The 12968-nt window shown below is 49.7% G+C and overlaps 1 protein-coding gene across 1 annotated transcript; it reads right to left on the bottom strand.

The window, feature by feature from the left end:
• Positions 1-2017: 2017 nt before the first annotated feature.
• Positions 2018-10180, bottom strand: LOC118227448 (ataxin-1-like). Its single transcript, XM_035417933.1, has 3 exons — positions 10045-10180; positions 6880-7937; positions 2018-5430 (listed from the first exon to the last, which is right to left on the bottom strand). Exons 2-3 carry the CDS (start codon positions 7804-7806, stop codon positions 4129-4131), a joined length of 2229 nt encoding a protein of 742 aa, XP_035273824.1. The 5' UTR covers positions 7807-7937; positions 10045-10180; the 3' UTR covers positions 2018-4128.
• Between the last annotated feature and the right edge of the window lie 2788 nt (positions 10181-12968).

The raw sequence follows: 12968 nt of genomic DNA, 5'->3' as shown, positions 1-12968 counted from the left end.
CCAGGACACCTCCAACCGGGAGCTTCTGTTAAGGCAGTGCGAATGAAAGAGTACAGACCCGAGTTCACATCTAAAGACGCCCCCTCCCAATATTTTATATTATATAAAATATTGCCTCAGTATCAAATACAAACACCATAGGGAGTAGGGAGAAATAGTTTGTGCATGTTTAACAGGCAGTAACAAGGCTGTAAGACACTCGGACATTCTAGAAAACACTTTTTGGGGTGGTTGAAACAACAAGAGACGGACTTTACAAAAGTGGAACAATACAATTAAAACACAACGAATTTATGGTCTCATATTTAAGGGTGCTAATTTCTGGTACTGTAAAACGACTGAATCGTGTCACTTATAAAATAGAAAAAAAAATCCTACTCATCATTCGGATTGTAAAACACACTGAACAACAGAATACATACGTTTACTTAATTTTGCCAATTTAACACATGGCAGAATTCAGTAAAATTGGTCTTTATATTTTAGAATGACGTGTAAGTATATTGCTTACAGCTTAAATGTTGGTCTTCAAATATTTTTTTAGAATGCACAAATGACTTGCATCCCAAAACTGTTCAAGTTTACTTGGCATGAATTATTGTGCATCTTAATGAGATTTGGTCATTTGCTTAAAAAATCATTTTTTTATTTTGTATGTGGAATGTCTCCAGATAATAACTAATATGGAGATACTGCTGCCTGACGCTAGAGGGCGATTCATCAGAACACTGGGGACAGCACTAGTCTCTCGCTGGACTAGACGTATCTTGGGCATGTACACCAATCATTGGAAAGTGCGAAGAGAAAACAACCTAGCTCTATACGCCCAGGTCATATAAATGTCACTCCTTAGACCTGCATCCGCAGAGTGAGCACTTCAGTAAAAAGTAAAACGGCAAGTCAATGTCAGCAATATTACAAAAATGAATACCAAAAGCCGAGAAAAATCGGTGTGTCTGGTCTCGGTCAAAGTGTCTCTGTGACCAGCAGTCCGGAGAGAAGGGGACTTGAGTTTGCAACTAGCAGAGACCAGAAATCGTTTGTACACGGTGATTCAGAATATTCTGGGGTAAGCTGAACTAGATCCGACTCTTTAAACATCTTTAAATAGAACCGGAACTGGAATTCCGTCCCGGAAAACCACAATCGAGGTTATCGCACGCTCTTATATCCTGAACCGGCATTTCAAAGAATTTCTAGACACGTTTGTGCGCGACCCGCTTTCAAAGAATACTCTTGAATTTGGTCCTGACTTTCTTTGGAACAGAGTTTAAAGAAGAAATCATTCATTCCAAAGTGACACAGAAAATTGGAGCAGCGCGCAAGCCCAAAGATAACCACGAAACGCAAATATAAAACCGGTGCTAAATGCATGCATGCACCCTGCGGGCCCCTCACGTCGACTGGCAACCACAGGAATTGGTAAAAGCATTGATATGGTTTAAAATAATCCTATTCAACCTAACCATGTCGTCCCGTTAAATAATTAAGTCCGAATACCATAAACGGACATTCTGCATTCCGGACATGAAATTGGATTTACGAACAAATAGCAAAACTATTTTAAGTATTTTATTTATCGCCGTCGACATCAATCGTGTGCTGTGGACGTGAAGGTTTTAGAAGTTCTTGAATTATGTTCTCATCGGTGCAGATGAGTATTCGGTAAGAGAAGCCTAGAAGTGATTAAAAACATCAGAAACTGGATGCACTTGAGGCTCTATCCTCGTAGAAGAGGGGACCATGCTACTATAGAAATAAGAAACCAACTAAAGAACTGATGGGTTTCAGTTGGAATGGCTTTTTCCAGCCCAGATGAGTCATTTCTGTATGGGTCTAATTGCACTTTTTCTTAATTTTGTCCATGGGAGTCTTTCCAGTAACAAAACTCAGCGTTGAAACTGAGGGGGAAATGCAGCATTTCTCTCGGACAAATTTGTAAACAGTGTCTTACTACGCAAGTTCCTTCCTAACAAGCAAAAATGTTTGAAAAATAATTATTTTTTTTGGGGGGGGGGGGGGGGGGGGGGAATACAAATGACTCTCCCTGCAGGAGAAAAAAAAATTCTCTACCGTATTTTGTCCAAAACATCACTGTGGGCCAAATGTAACTTTCCCTATGTGCAACACGATACTAATACTCCAAGACGCACAGCTCATAGCATATTGCAGAAAGAAGAAGGTTCCTATGCTGTACCATGCAGAAGGTCAATTACAGAAGACAAGACAGGAGAAAATATAAAATCATTTGGAACCGATTCCCACAAGACGAGCTCCAGGAGATGCGTTTGCTCAGAACGCCTAGAATTCTGGCTGCCTTCATCTTCAAAGAGAGAAAAATCTCCTGCTATTTAATTCTCACACTTTTTTTTAGGACAGCAAGCTGATAAGCTGATTATTTATATTTGTACAAATATTGCAACCGCATCTATTAAATGGATTATACTCAAATTAAAAAATTGTGCATCACACCTTTGAAAACATAGAAGATTTTGGGTTCAAGTTTTACAGTTCCGGCATCTATGCAGACTGCTAGATGCCTTTTCTAAAGCCAAAAAATGAAAAAAGAAAACAGAAAGCCTTGTAAATGTATCTCAGCCTGGTTTCCTAGGGTAACTATTGCTTTGATAACGTTAACTGAGTATCCAGATACATTAAGTTATCAGTGGTGTCTTTTTTTTTTCCTTTTGCACATATCCAAGTTCTCAAACCCCACTATTCCACAATAACGCTGCCAAATGGCTTCCAAAGGGTACTTGGATCTTTGGAGGAATTCATTTTCATGCACACACTCATGCGTTCTCAACTTCTCTGTTACACGCTCTCTCTCTCTCTCGCTCTCTCGCTCTCTCTCTCAGCATCTCTCTCTCATTCTCACTGTCTTTGTCTTTCTCTCTCTCGCCGTCTCTCTCACTCTCTCACTGTCTGTGTCTTTCTCTCTCTCACCGTCTCTCTCACTCCCTTCTCCTCTACACTTAATTGCAGGAGTCACCCACCATCACATCCGACTCCATCCGTGATCTTGGCTTCAGAAAGAGTGGGTGTCATCAGCCGGGCGTCGGATGAGGAGGAGGAGGAGGCCGAAACCCGAATCCACCGACAGAAATACCAAAAATCACCTGCCGACAGCCAGGATGCGCTCCCATCGGGCGGGGGGGGGGGGGGGGGGGGGGGGGCAAACGAGGTACTGAGGAGGCCTGTTTCTCGTTCGCGTTATCATCAGGCAACAGGACATCACCACGCTGCAGGAATACAGGCGGCGGGACATGCAGCGCCTGAGTAAATATTTAAACAACGCCAGCGGAAGCAGGGAAGATGGGGGCCGCCGTCCTGAGAGATCCTCGCAGAAACCAAAACTTCCAATAAAAAACCAACAAAAGAAACAACATGTGTGAGGGAAGAGAAGAAACAAGCAAAAAGGAAAAACTATGACCATGATTATTCCTCTGAATGGGGGGGGGGGGGGAAATGTCACCATGAATTCTGATAGTACAATTTAGGATGTTAAGGTGCGTTGCTGCTTCATTTTCCTGCACAAGATTCAAGGTGTTTGATGGAAAAGGTGCTTCCTGTCTGTAAATGGAGTTCCTGCGGCACTCCTGTGTGGACCGCCTTGGGATTCCTGCCTTTGATTTTGGTCGAAAGAGGCAACTTCCTGTCCCGACTGGATCCAGACTCCTGGGAATGCAAACTTAAGAAGGCTTTGGTAGATACTCTAACTGGGACGAGGGCTCGCAGTGTCGATCCAAAGGCCAGCTGAAGCAATCCAGAGGAGGCCATCATTTTCGGTCAGAAAGGAGCCATTTTGGTCCAGTGCTATCTTATCGTAAAAGATTCAGTGCCAAAATGGCTGCCCCAAACAAAGCCGGGGGGGCGGGGCCTACTGTGCAAGCCAATCAGCAGTAGTGACAAAGTGACATACAGAACCAGCCTTGCCTGGCCTGGCCTGGCCTGACAGGTCTTGCTGAGCCCTGATCATGAAGACCACAATGCTAGCATATAGGGGCCGTCATGTTTACTTGGGTGTGCAAAATCTCAAACATTCTGAGGCTGTGCTCTCGCTTCCTCTCTCCCTCTCCCTCTCGTTATTTACGACTCTCGGTCACTCTCTCTCTCTACCTGCCGCTGCTACTTCCCCGCGTTAGAGCGCCCCTCGATGGACAGCTTGACCTCTTGCGGGATGAAGGTTGGCCGCGAGGAGCCGGGAGAGGCGGGAGAGGGGGAGGGGTGGGGGTGGGGGTGGGGGTGGGGGGCGTCCTCGCTCTTGATCTGGTATTTTTGGAAGCCGGGGGCGGAGCATCGCCTGTGGGCCGTGTGCATCGGTGACGCAGCGGCGGCGGCCCCCGGCCGCTGGGGGCCCTCGGTGTGCGAGCGGTAGGCGCTCCGGCTCCTTGTGTGCTCGGGGGGAGTCCTGTCAGCCCTGGGGGGCGCCTCCCCGTGCCCCTGCTCCTCCTCCCGGTCCCGGTGAGGCCTCTCCCCTCTGAAGTGGGCCGGGGGGCGGTGGTGCTGGGGGGCGGGCGGCCCCATTGGCTGAAAGGCCACGGCGGGGGCGGAGCCGGCTTTGGCGGGGGCCCTGGATTGGGTCTGTGGCGGCGGCGGCGGTGGCGGCGGCTGCTGCGGTTTGTGCTGCTGCAGGGCGATGGACACGCAGACGTCGCCCGCCTGCAGGTGGTGGCAGTCCAGCCCGTAGAGCCGGGCGGTGGCGTCGGGGCTGCAGGAGGACCAGCCCTGGCCGAAGACGAAGAAGGGGTGCTCGGGCGGCACGTCGATGGCCACCTTGCTCTGCTGCTCGCCCACGGTGAAGTGCAGGGCCACCAGGCCGGGCCTGTGGCTGCGCCGGACGTCCACCACCATGCTGGAGTCGATCTTCAGGCCGCCGCTCACCTCCGCGCTCCGCACGAAGTCCTGCGTCTGCAGGTCCTCCACCCGCTTCAGCTCGCCCGTGGCCAGCTGGATGATGGCCCCCTTGGTGAAGTGGGAGGGGCCGGGGCCGGGGGGCGGGGCCGCGGCAGGCTGGACCGCCCCCGAGGCGGGGCTCTGCTCGGGCCTCTCGGGAGGGTACGGCGCGGCCGGCGGCTCGAAGGCCTTCGGCGAGGCGGCGGCGGCGATGATGTCGTTGGGCGGGCCCGGGTCACGCTGCTGCTGGTAGTCCAGCGGCACGAGCACCGGCTGCCCGTTGGCCAGCAGCACGGCGTGGTGGGCGGGCTGCGGGTGCAGAGACGGCAGCCTGGGGTCGTCGGGCCCGGACAGGGACGCCGCGTACGCTATCCGGCCCGGCGCTAACGCCTCCTCCGCGCGGACCCCCAGCAGGGCCTCCTCCCTCTCCCGCTGAGACCCCTGGGTCAGGCTCAGCGGCCCCAGCGACGCCTGCTTGCGGCTTCCGCCCACGCCCAGGTCGGGAGAAGCCAGGCGGGAAACCGCCTGCTGAACCTGAAAAGTGAACAGAAGGAGTTGACGGTCACCCCGGCGTGCAGCGTGAACTGCAGCTAACCCAGGGGTGGCACAGCGAGGGCCAATCCGTTTCAGGATTTCACTCCAACTTTTGCCCAAAACGATTTAATTAGCCCCAATCATTTATTTTGCCAGATTATCTGTTTTGTTTTTTTTTTGGTAAAATCATGAACTATAGCCGCGGACTTTCCGCGGACCGCGGTGAGAATTTTTTTGTGGTCTGAAATAGGGAGTGAACCAGTGCTGGTGTGCAGAGCTGTGGGGTTGGAACAAAAACCAGGACACACGTCGGCCCCTCCAGGACTGGAGTCGGGCACCCCTGAGCTGACCCCCTTCCCACCCGTGTACTCGTTCAGTAACCCCTCCGCCGAGCGACAGAGTAGAAGAAACAGAAACCGTCGCCTCGGCGCTGTGAGTCACCCGGACGTCCCCTCAGCACCCGGCCTCGTTCCTCTTGGCTCTGCAGCAGGGGGCCGCAAATCAATGGCAATCACGACACCTTCCCAGCAGCTCCGGGGTGAGTCAGAATTACCCAAAAAAACCCGCTCGCAGCGTCCCGTCAGCCGGGAAGGAAGCGGGGAGGCGGGGTCAGAGGAAAGCCTGGCGAGAACACACCCGCGCCGGGCTCGCGGCTCCACTGGAATCGTGGGACGCGCGCGCTTTGCTTTGAGTCGGACGGAGTGTAGCACAGTGGGTATGGAACTGGGCTTGTAACCGAAAGGTCGCAGGTTCGATTCCCGGGTAGGACACTGCCGTTGTACCCTTGAGCAAGGTACTTAACCTGCATTGCTTCAGTATATATATCCAGCTGTATAAATGGATACAATGTAAAAATGCTGTGTAAAAGTTGTGTAAGTCGCTCTGGATAAGAGCGTCTGCTAAATGCCTGTAATGTAATGTAATGTAACGAGTGAGGCCGGAAGCACACCCTACGCAAGCGCGCGGATGCAAGCGACCACGCCGGGCCGACGCGCTGCAAACGCACGGCTCAGTTTCATGTGCTCAGCGTGCGCTCTCGTGCCCACGTGGAGGTAATGAAACCCGAGTCCTCAAGGGGGCGATCCCAACGCACAGCCACTACACATGAAACAATAGCAGCTCCAGCAAAGAAAAAATGAAAAAAAAATGTATAAAAAAAAAAAAAATGAATTCAATCACGCACTGTAACCATGACGATAACTGCACACACGCATAAGGAGCTTTGGTTCCAAATCGCCTGACGTTGACGATGACAGCTTTCGGAGAAAAAAAAAACAAATACCACTCTACAATACATCATCAGTATATAAGAACATTCTTAATGAGGAAAATATTTTTCCACTTCACTATGGGCCCTCAGGGGCCCCCAGACCCCAGGCGGGGGACACCTGCAAACGTGCCCGAGCAGGGCCTAGTCACATGACCGAAGGCAGCCGCCGCCCCACTCACCTCCAGGTCGGAATCCGGGGTGCTGTGGAGGCCCGGGGAGGCCCTCGCCTCAAACCTGCGGGCCGCCCTGTCCTGGGGGCGCTGGGCCTCCACGGGGCCGGGCGGGGCCGAGTACGGGGCCCGGGGGCCCCGGGACGAGTAGGCAGGGTCCTGAGTCGGCTCCCTGCCTCCCCGCTCCTCCTCCTCCCCTCCGTTCACCTCCTTCTCCCGCTCCAGGTGAGAGTCGCGGTAGTCCGCGCCCAGGCCCGGCTGGGCCGTTCGCGAGCCGGCGTGGTGGTAGAACACGGGCGTGGCCCTGTGGTGGAGCTCGGCTGGGGCGGGACCCAGGGCGGCGGTCTGGGGGGGAGGGGAGACCACGCCTCCCTGGATGACGGACGGGTAGGGCACCAGGTGGGGGATGTGGTGGGCCTGGGGCGGGACGGCGGTCTGGGGCGGGAGCAGGGAGCCGGGGACGAAGCCCGGCGGCACCGCGTACGGGACGGCGTAGGGGGGGCTGACCAGCTGCAGGGACGAGTGCGGGATGTGGGCGTAGCCCAGCGGCGGGTAGGGGATCCCGGGGTGCTGCAGGAGGGAGGACGGGACGCTGTAGGCGGAGGGGATGTGGCTCAACACCGGGTGCAGGCTGGTGGGGGGGTAGGCGCCGGAGGTGAGGGCCACTTTGTAGAGCATGCCGTACTGGTCGATCGGCACGCCCAGGCCGTCCGGGTTCTCCACGCTGTAATGCGCCCCCGGCTGCACCCGAATCCACTCCCCAGGGGCGGAGCCTCCCGCCAGGGGTTCTCGGCAGGCGGAGTCGGAGCTGTGGGCGGAGCCTCCTTCCTCTCCGCCCCCTCCGTCAGCCCCGCCTCCAGCGATGCTGCTGCTGACCGGCAGGTCCCGCTTCTTGGGGGGAAGGCACTCCTGGTTCCGCTCGTGGACGGGCTTCATGGTGGTCCTGGCTGGGCGGTGCGGGGGGGGGGGGGGGCCGTCCTACTGCACAGGTGTGAGGCACGTTGGCATGGTGGTGGTTACCACGGGAACTAGCTTTGAGAAGCTCCTGCCGACCACACTCACCTCACCTGGGGGGGGGGGGAGAGAGAGAGGGGGGGAGAGAGTGAGTTTGAGTGGGGGAGAGAAAGAGAGACAGAGAGAGAGAATGAGAGAAAGAGAGACAGAGAGGGGAGAGAGAGAGAGAGAGAGAGAGAGTGAGGGGGGAAGCATAGGTCATGAAAGAGCAGAGAAGACAGGAGTAAAGAGAAAGGTGTGAGACCTGGAGGGAAACACACTGAAAAGCGCAGTGCTTCCAGAAGCCTTGGAGATGCTGCAATACAAAGACACCGTCGTCTCTCCCCAGCACTCAACCAACAGACAAAACTGCGAACCGCACACCTCGCTGCACCATACACATCTCATACTGTCTTCTCAATCTGCGCCATTCGGTCTTCCTGTCATGGAAACAAGTTCTCAGCAGTGCTGAATGAGTATGGCCTATGATATGTGTGTATGTGTGCGCGTGTGTGAATAAGAGATGGAGAGTCATTTCCCTGCATGCCAGCTACAGCTGAGGGATGATTCCTGAAAAGTAATACCTCTCAGATGACTCAGTGCTCCCCTGGAGCTAAATTACATTGTCTCATCTGATGATGCCACTGTGATTACTCTTCGGCACATCAGCTATAACTGTCATACGGCCAAACTGTCAAGAAACAATGGAATATCAGAAGAACTCCACCCAGATGTAAACAAACCCCCGCCCAACAAGAATCCTCCAAGGTAGAAGAACACGGCCATACAGATGATCACACTCTTCCTGTTAAACGCCTGAAGAACCAGAAGCCAGTTTAACACTCTGTCGGTGCTGGATTAGGCGACGCAGACGGCAAACGCACTGAACTCGCATTTAACAGCGCCAATTCCGTCGTGTTTAATAAAAGCCCATAGGCAATTGCTAAAATTCTTTCGGAAGTAGTGCAAATGTTCAGGACTATAATCCATTTGTTGGATATCATCAAAATAAATGGGGTTCTTTAAATCAAATCAATTGTACTTATATAGCGCTGTTTACAGAGAAGAGAACTGTCACAAAGACGCTTTACAGAGCGGCAGAGAAGAGCAAAAACAGAGCAAGGGCAGAAACCGAGTAAGAACCAGTCGGCCAAAAAAAAAAAAAACTCTTAGTGGGGAGAAAAACCCTCAAATGGAGGCGACAAAAAATTCCTCCCAAAAAACCTCGGGAGGAACCCGGCTATAGAGGGGGAGTCCATTCTCCACTGACCGGCCTGGTGTAAAGCAGCGATTGTAACAAGTAGGAAGTTAACCCTTCACTTCACCTCTCACTGTAATGGGAAAAACGCCGATTATTTACTGTTACTCCTGCTACACATTCCGTGATTACAGCCGAAAGCATATACTGGATATAATACGATCCGCAGATATCTACAAACTAATGAACTGTTGCTTTGCTTAAGCTTCGCTTGCTATGTTAATTTAGTTTGGCATAACCTCGCCAAGATTGCACTTTGAATTTCACAGCACGAGAGTTTTTGTTTTGCACATATTTGCGTATTTGTTAAAGCCCATGCATAAACTACATATACTGCAGTAGAGCTGAACATTCTGAGAAAGCTTTATTTTAGACAAGTTACAGAAAGCACAATTCTCTTGAGACAAGTAACTACACATGGTATAAGCTAGTAAGACTCCACAGCTCTCTTCCACAGACACACCCCAATAATAACATGCTATCGACAAATACAACTACAAGAAATTAGCGTGAATTATCACCACCGCTGAAACAATCTGGCCAATCAACGAAAACGAACGAACGGGAAAAGCATAATGCCAAAAAGTTTTACATTTTATTACGAACTGGCTGGCTAACTTTAAGCTTCAGATGGCAAAGTTACTCCTGCAAAATCATATACACAAAAGTACACGAAAACCAGGACTTAAACAAATATAAATTTACTTGTTATAATGGTAGTTTTTCGCTTGTCAATAAGGACGCTACCTGGACGCCTACCAGCGTCGTGGTATTAGTTAACTTGCTAGCAAGCTAAGAAGGCCAAACAGCAATACAATTCATGGCTAAACATTAAACAACATCGATGCTAGCTAGCTGTTTATCCTCCATTTCAACCACTTGTTTTCTTTGCATTACAGACAAAAATATATGTTACCACTTACCTCCCCATGGCATTGTGGTGTTAATGCCTGTACTTTCGGTTTCTTGGAGATCTAATCTGATAACAATTTTGATCGAATTAAAAATGACAAGTTCTGCCCATCTCCCACAACCTACCCAGCAGGCGAAACCCCAGCGTCGCCCCTGGATGACGTCAAGTTCAGTACATTCGTGATCCTGAATGATGACGACATAGTAATTGAGACGGAGTTGCTGAATTAAAGGGTTCCATACTACATTTTAGCGAAGTATCGCATTCATAAGTGTCGGTTCAATAAAACAAACCTAACTTTCAGACATTCCAAGTGAATTGTTATATCAAAACATAAATTCCCTCAGAAAACAAAAAAGCTCTTAAGACCATAAGAGTGTGTTTTTTCACGAATCTATTTCAATAATCTTTTCCCCCCAAATCACTTGGGGGAAAAGATTGATTTTCATTTAAATGTAATTGTTCTTATTCATTCTTTCAAGAGGGTTCTGCCACAAATAGTGCATTCTGAAATGAAAACTTTCGTTAAGAAAAAGTGAAAATTTTCATGTTAAATAGAATGTCTTCTCATTTGAAATCCACGCGCCCCTAAAAATGCGAGTATTTTGAGGTAATGAGTTGCCTTCATAATGAAAGAAATAAACTCATGCATTGCGTCTGTTGTAGGAGCACAGTATTAATGCAACATTTTAAATGTAAAATCTAAATAATATTTTTGCTCAAGGCTTAAGGTCTCAGTGCACAGGGGTACTAAAACAGGTTACTGGGTCACCTGTGTGCAGACAGACAGCGTAAAGTGTATTTCCAGTCATTACCCAATTATACGAAGACACCGTTGTGTTTAATGGTGTCCCCTGCGTGGCCCGTATCGTTCTGCGCTAACATAAAATCCACTAGGTGTCACTATTTTCTATAGTTTACAGATTTCAATCGTTATGCCAAAGATCTCAAGGTGAGTGCGTGAAACTGTACTATGCACACTCACCACTAGAGGGTGCTTGAGAAGCTGACTGGACAGGGAGGGAGTGGCGAGAGGGACCCGGTGAGACCATAGTAGCAGTATCAGGCAGGATGTAATCAGTTGTGTAGTCCAGCACATGCTTCACAGAATATTGTGTACACTAGCCCCCTTTCTACCTGTGTTTACCTTTTTGGGTTGTGGGTTAGCTTTAAGCAGCCTGGTTTGGGGGAGCATACTGCTTCTATGCAGGGCCGGCCCGTGGCATAACTACTAGCGGTATACATTTTAAACGGAATGGCAGCCGAACCTTTAATAACAATGTAATGTAAGAAGGATTTTACCAAGCGAACCGCCCCACCCCCGCTCGAAAGAAACCAGCAGCAACCCGCCCCGTTTAATTTAAACAGCCGGACATTTTCCCAAGGAATTTGGTTGTCATGGTGCTGCATAAGCAGAGCGTGCCATCAGACCATCGCTTCCTCCTCCTCCTTCCTGGTTCCTCTGTCTGCGGTTTTAGCGCATGTCGGTTTTGCTGATAGTCTGTTTCTTGCCACAGGCCACTTCCTCTTTACCAGAGGTGGACAAGGAGGGCCGTATCTGTTTCTCAATTTCACGCAAACTTCTAATCTAACATTTTCGCCATCTGACAATTTAGCTACATTTCTTGACAAGCGCATGAATGACAACCGATCGTGTCCAGTGCCGATGTATACAGCCAGTTAGCTCGTTTAGCCAGGGTAATTGGTGGAAACAAAAATCTGCATACACACCCGGCCTTCCAGGACCAGAATTGCCCACCCCTGCCCTTTACATATTAAAATAGAGACCTTTTATCACCAAGGCAATAAGGGGTTCAGGTACTAGCCATATTTTACACTATAGTAACGCACAGAGCAAGTTTGGCCTGGCCCAGTGACAGGCCAGGTAACTTACTTTAGCTCCACTTGCATATGGAAATGAATGATTCAGACAATCTTGGGCCCAAAAAATAGTCTGGATCTTGTTGACCAGATCTGGGCCACCCATGGACCGATATTCATTTCCCTACATTGGCTGAGTGAAAGACCAGTCCAAACTTGCTTTGTGGAAATCAACAGTGATGGCTTTGCAGCTCCCCTGTCTCAGTAATGATTTGCACCACTGTTCAGAAAGTCTAGAAACTCCAGGACAATGATTGTGCACCTCTGTTAACTGACTCCAGGACAATGATCGTGCACCTCTGTTAACTGACTGCAGGACAATGATCGTGCATCTCTATTAACTGACTCTAGGACAATGATTGTGCATCTCTGTTAACTGACTGCAGGACAATGCTTCTGCATCTCTGTTAACTGACTCCAGTACAATGATCATGCATCTCTGTTAACTGACTGCAGGACAATGATCATGCATTTCTATTAACTGACTCTAGGACAATGATTGTGCATCTCTATTAACTGACTGCAGGACAATGATCATGCATCTCTGTTAACTGACTCTAGGACAATGATCGTGCATTTCTATTAACTGACTGCAGGACAATGATTGTGCATCTCTATTAACTGACTGCAGGACAATGCTCGTGCATCTCTGTTAACTGACTGCAGGACAATGCTCGTGCATCTCTGTTAACTGACTCCAGGACAATGACTGTGCATCTCTGTTAACTGACTCCAGGACAATGACCGTGCATCTCTGTTAACTGACTCTAGGACAATGATTGTGCATCTCTATTAACTGACTGCAGGACAATGCTCGTGTATCTCTGTTAACTGACTGCAGGACAATGATTGTGCATCTCTGTTAACTCTGTTAAATAAAGTGGTGACTATCTTTTCTGGCTGTGCTTTCCCAAGTCTATGAAAGCATTTTCAGTAGGTTTAGGGGGGTGAGGGGCAAAAAACTGTGACAGAGAATTCCAAAATTGGGCTGAATAAAGAATAAAACAAAAAATTAAAAAATTCTAAAAACACTACTTTGGTACAAGCTATCAG

The sequence above is a fragment of the Anguilla anguilla genome, chromosome 5 (assembly GCF_013347855.1).
Source record: "Anguilla anguilla isolate fAngAng1 chromosome 5, fAngAng1.pri, whole genome shotgun sequence".
NCBI lineage: Eukaryota > Metazoa > Chordata > Actinopteri > Anguilliformes > Anguillidae > Anguilla > Anguilla anguilla.
Note: the sequence above shows the minus strand (reverse complement) of the source record. Positions and strands in the feature narration are given on the sequence as shown.

What these genes read in the sequence shown, in the direction of transcription:
- LOC118227448 (XM_035417933.1), bottom strand. Translation starts at nt 7,806, where the DNA reads ATGAAGCCCGTCCACGAGCGGAACCAGGAGTGCCTTCCCCCCAAGAAG. An exon ending in CCCCGGATTCCGACCTGGAG is followed by an intron (nt 5,431 to 6,879) that starts GTGAGTGGGGCG and finishes TTCACTTTTCAG; the next exon opens with GTTCAGCAGGCGGTTTCCCG.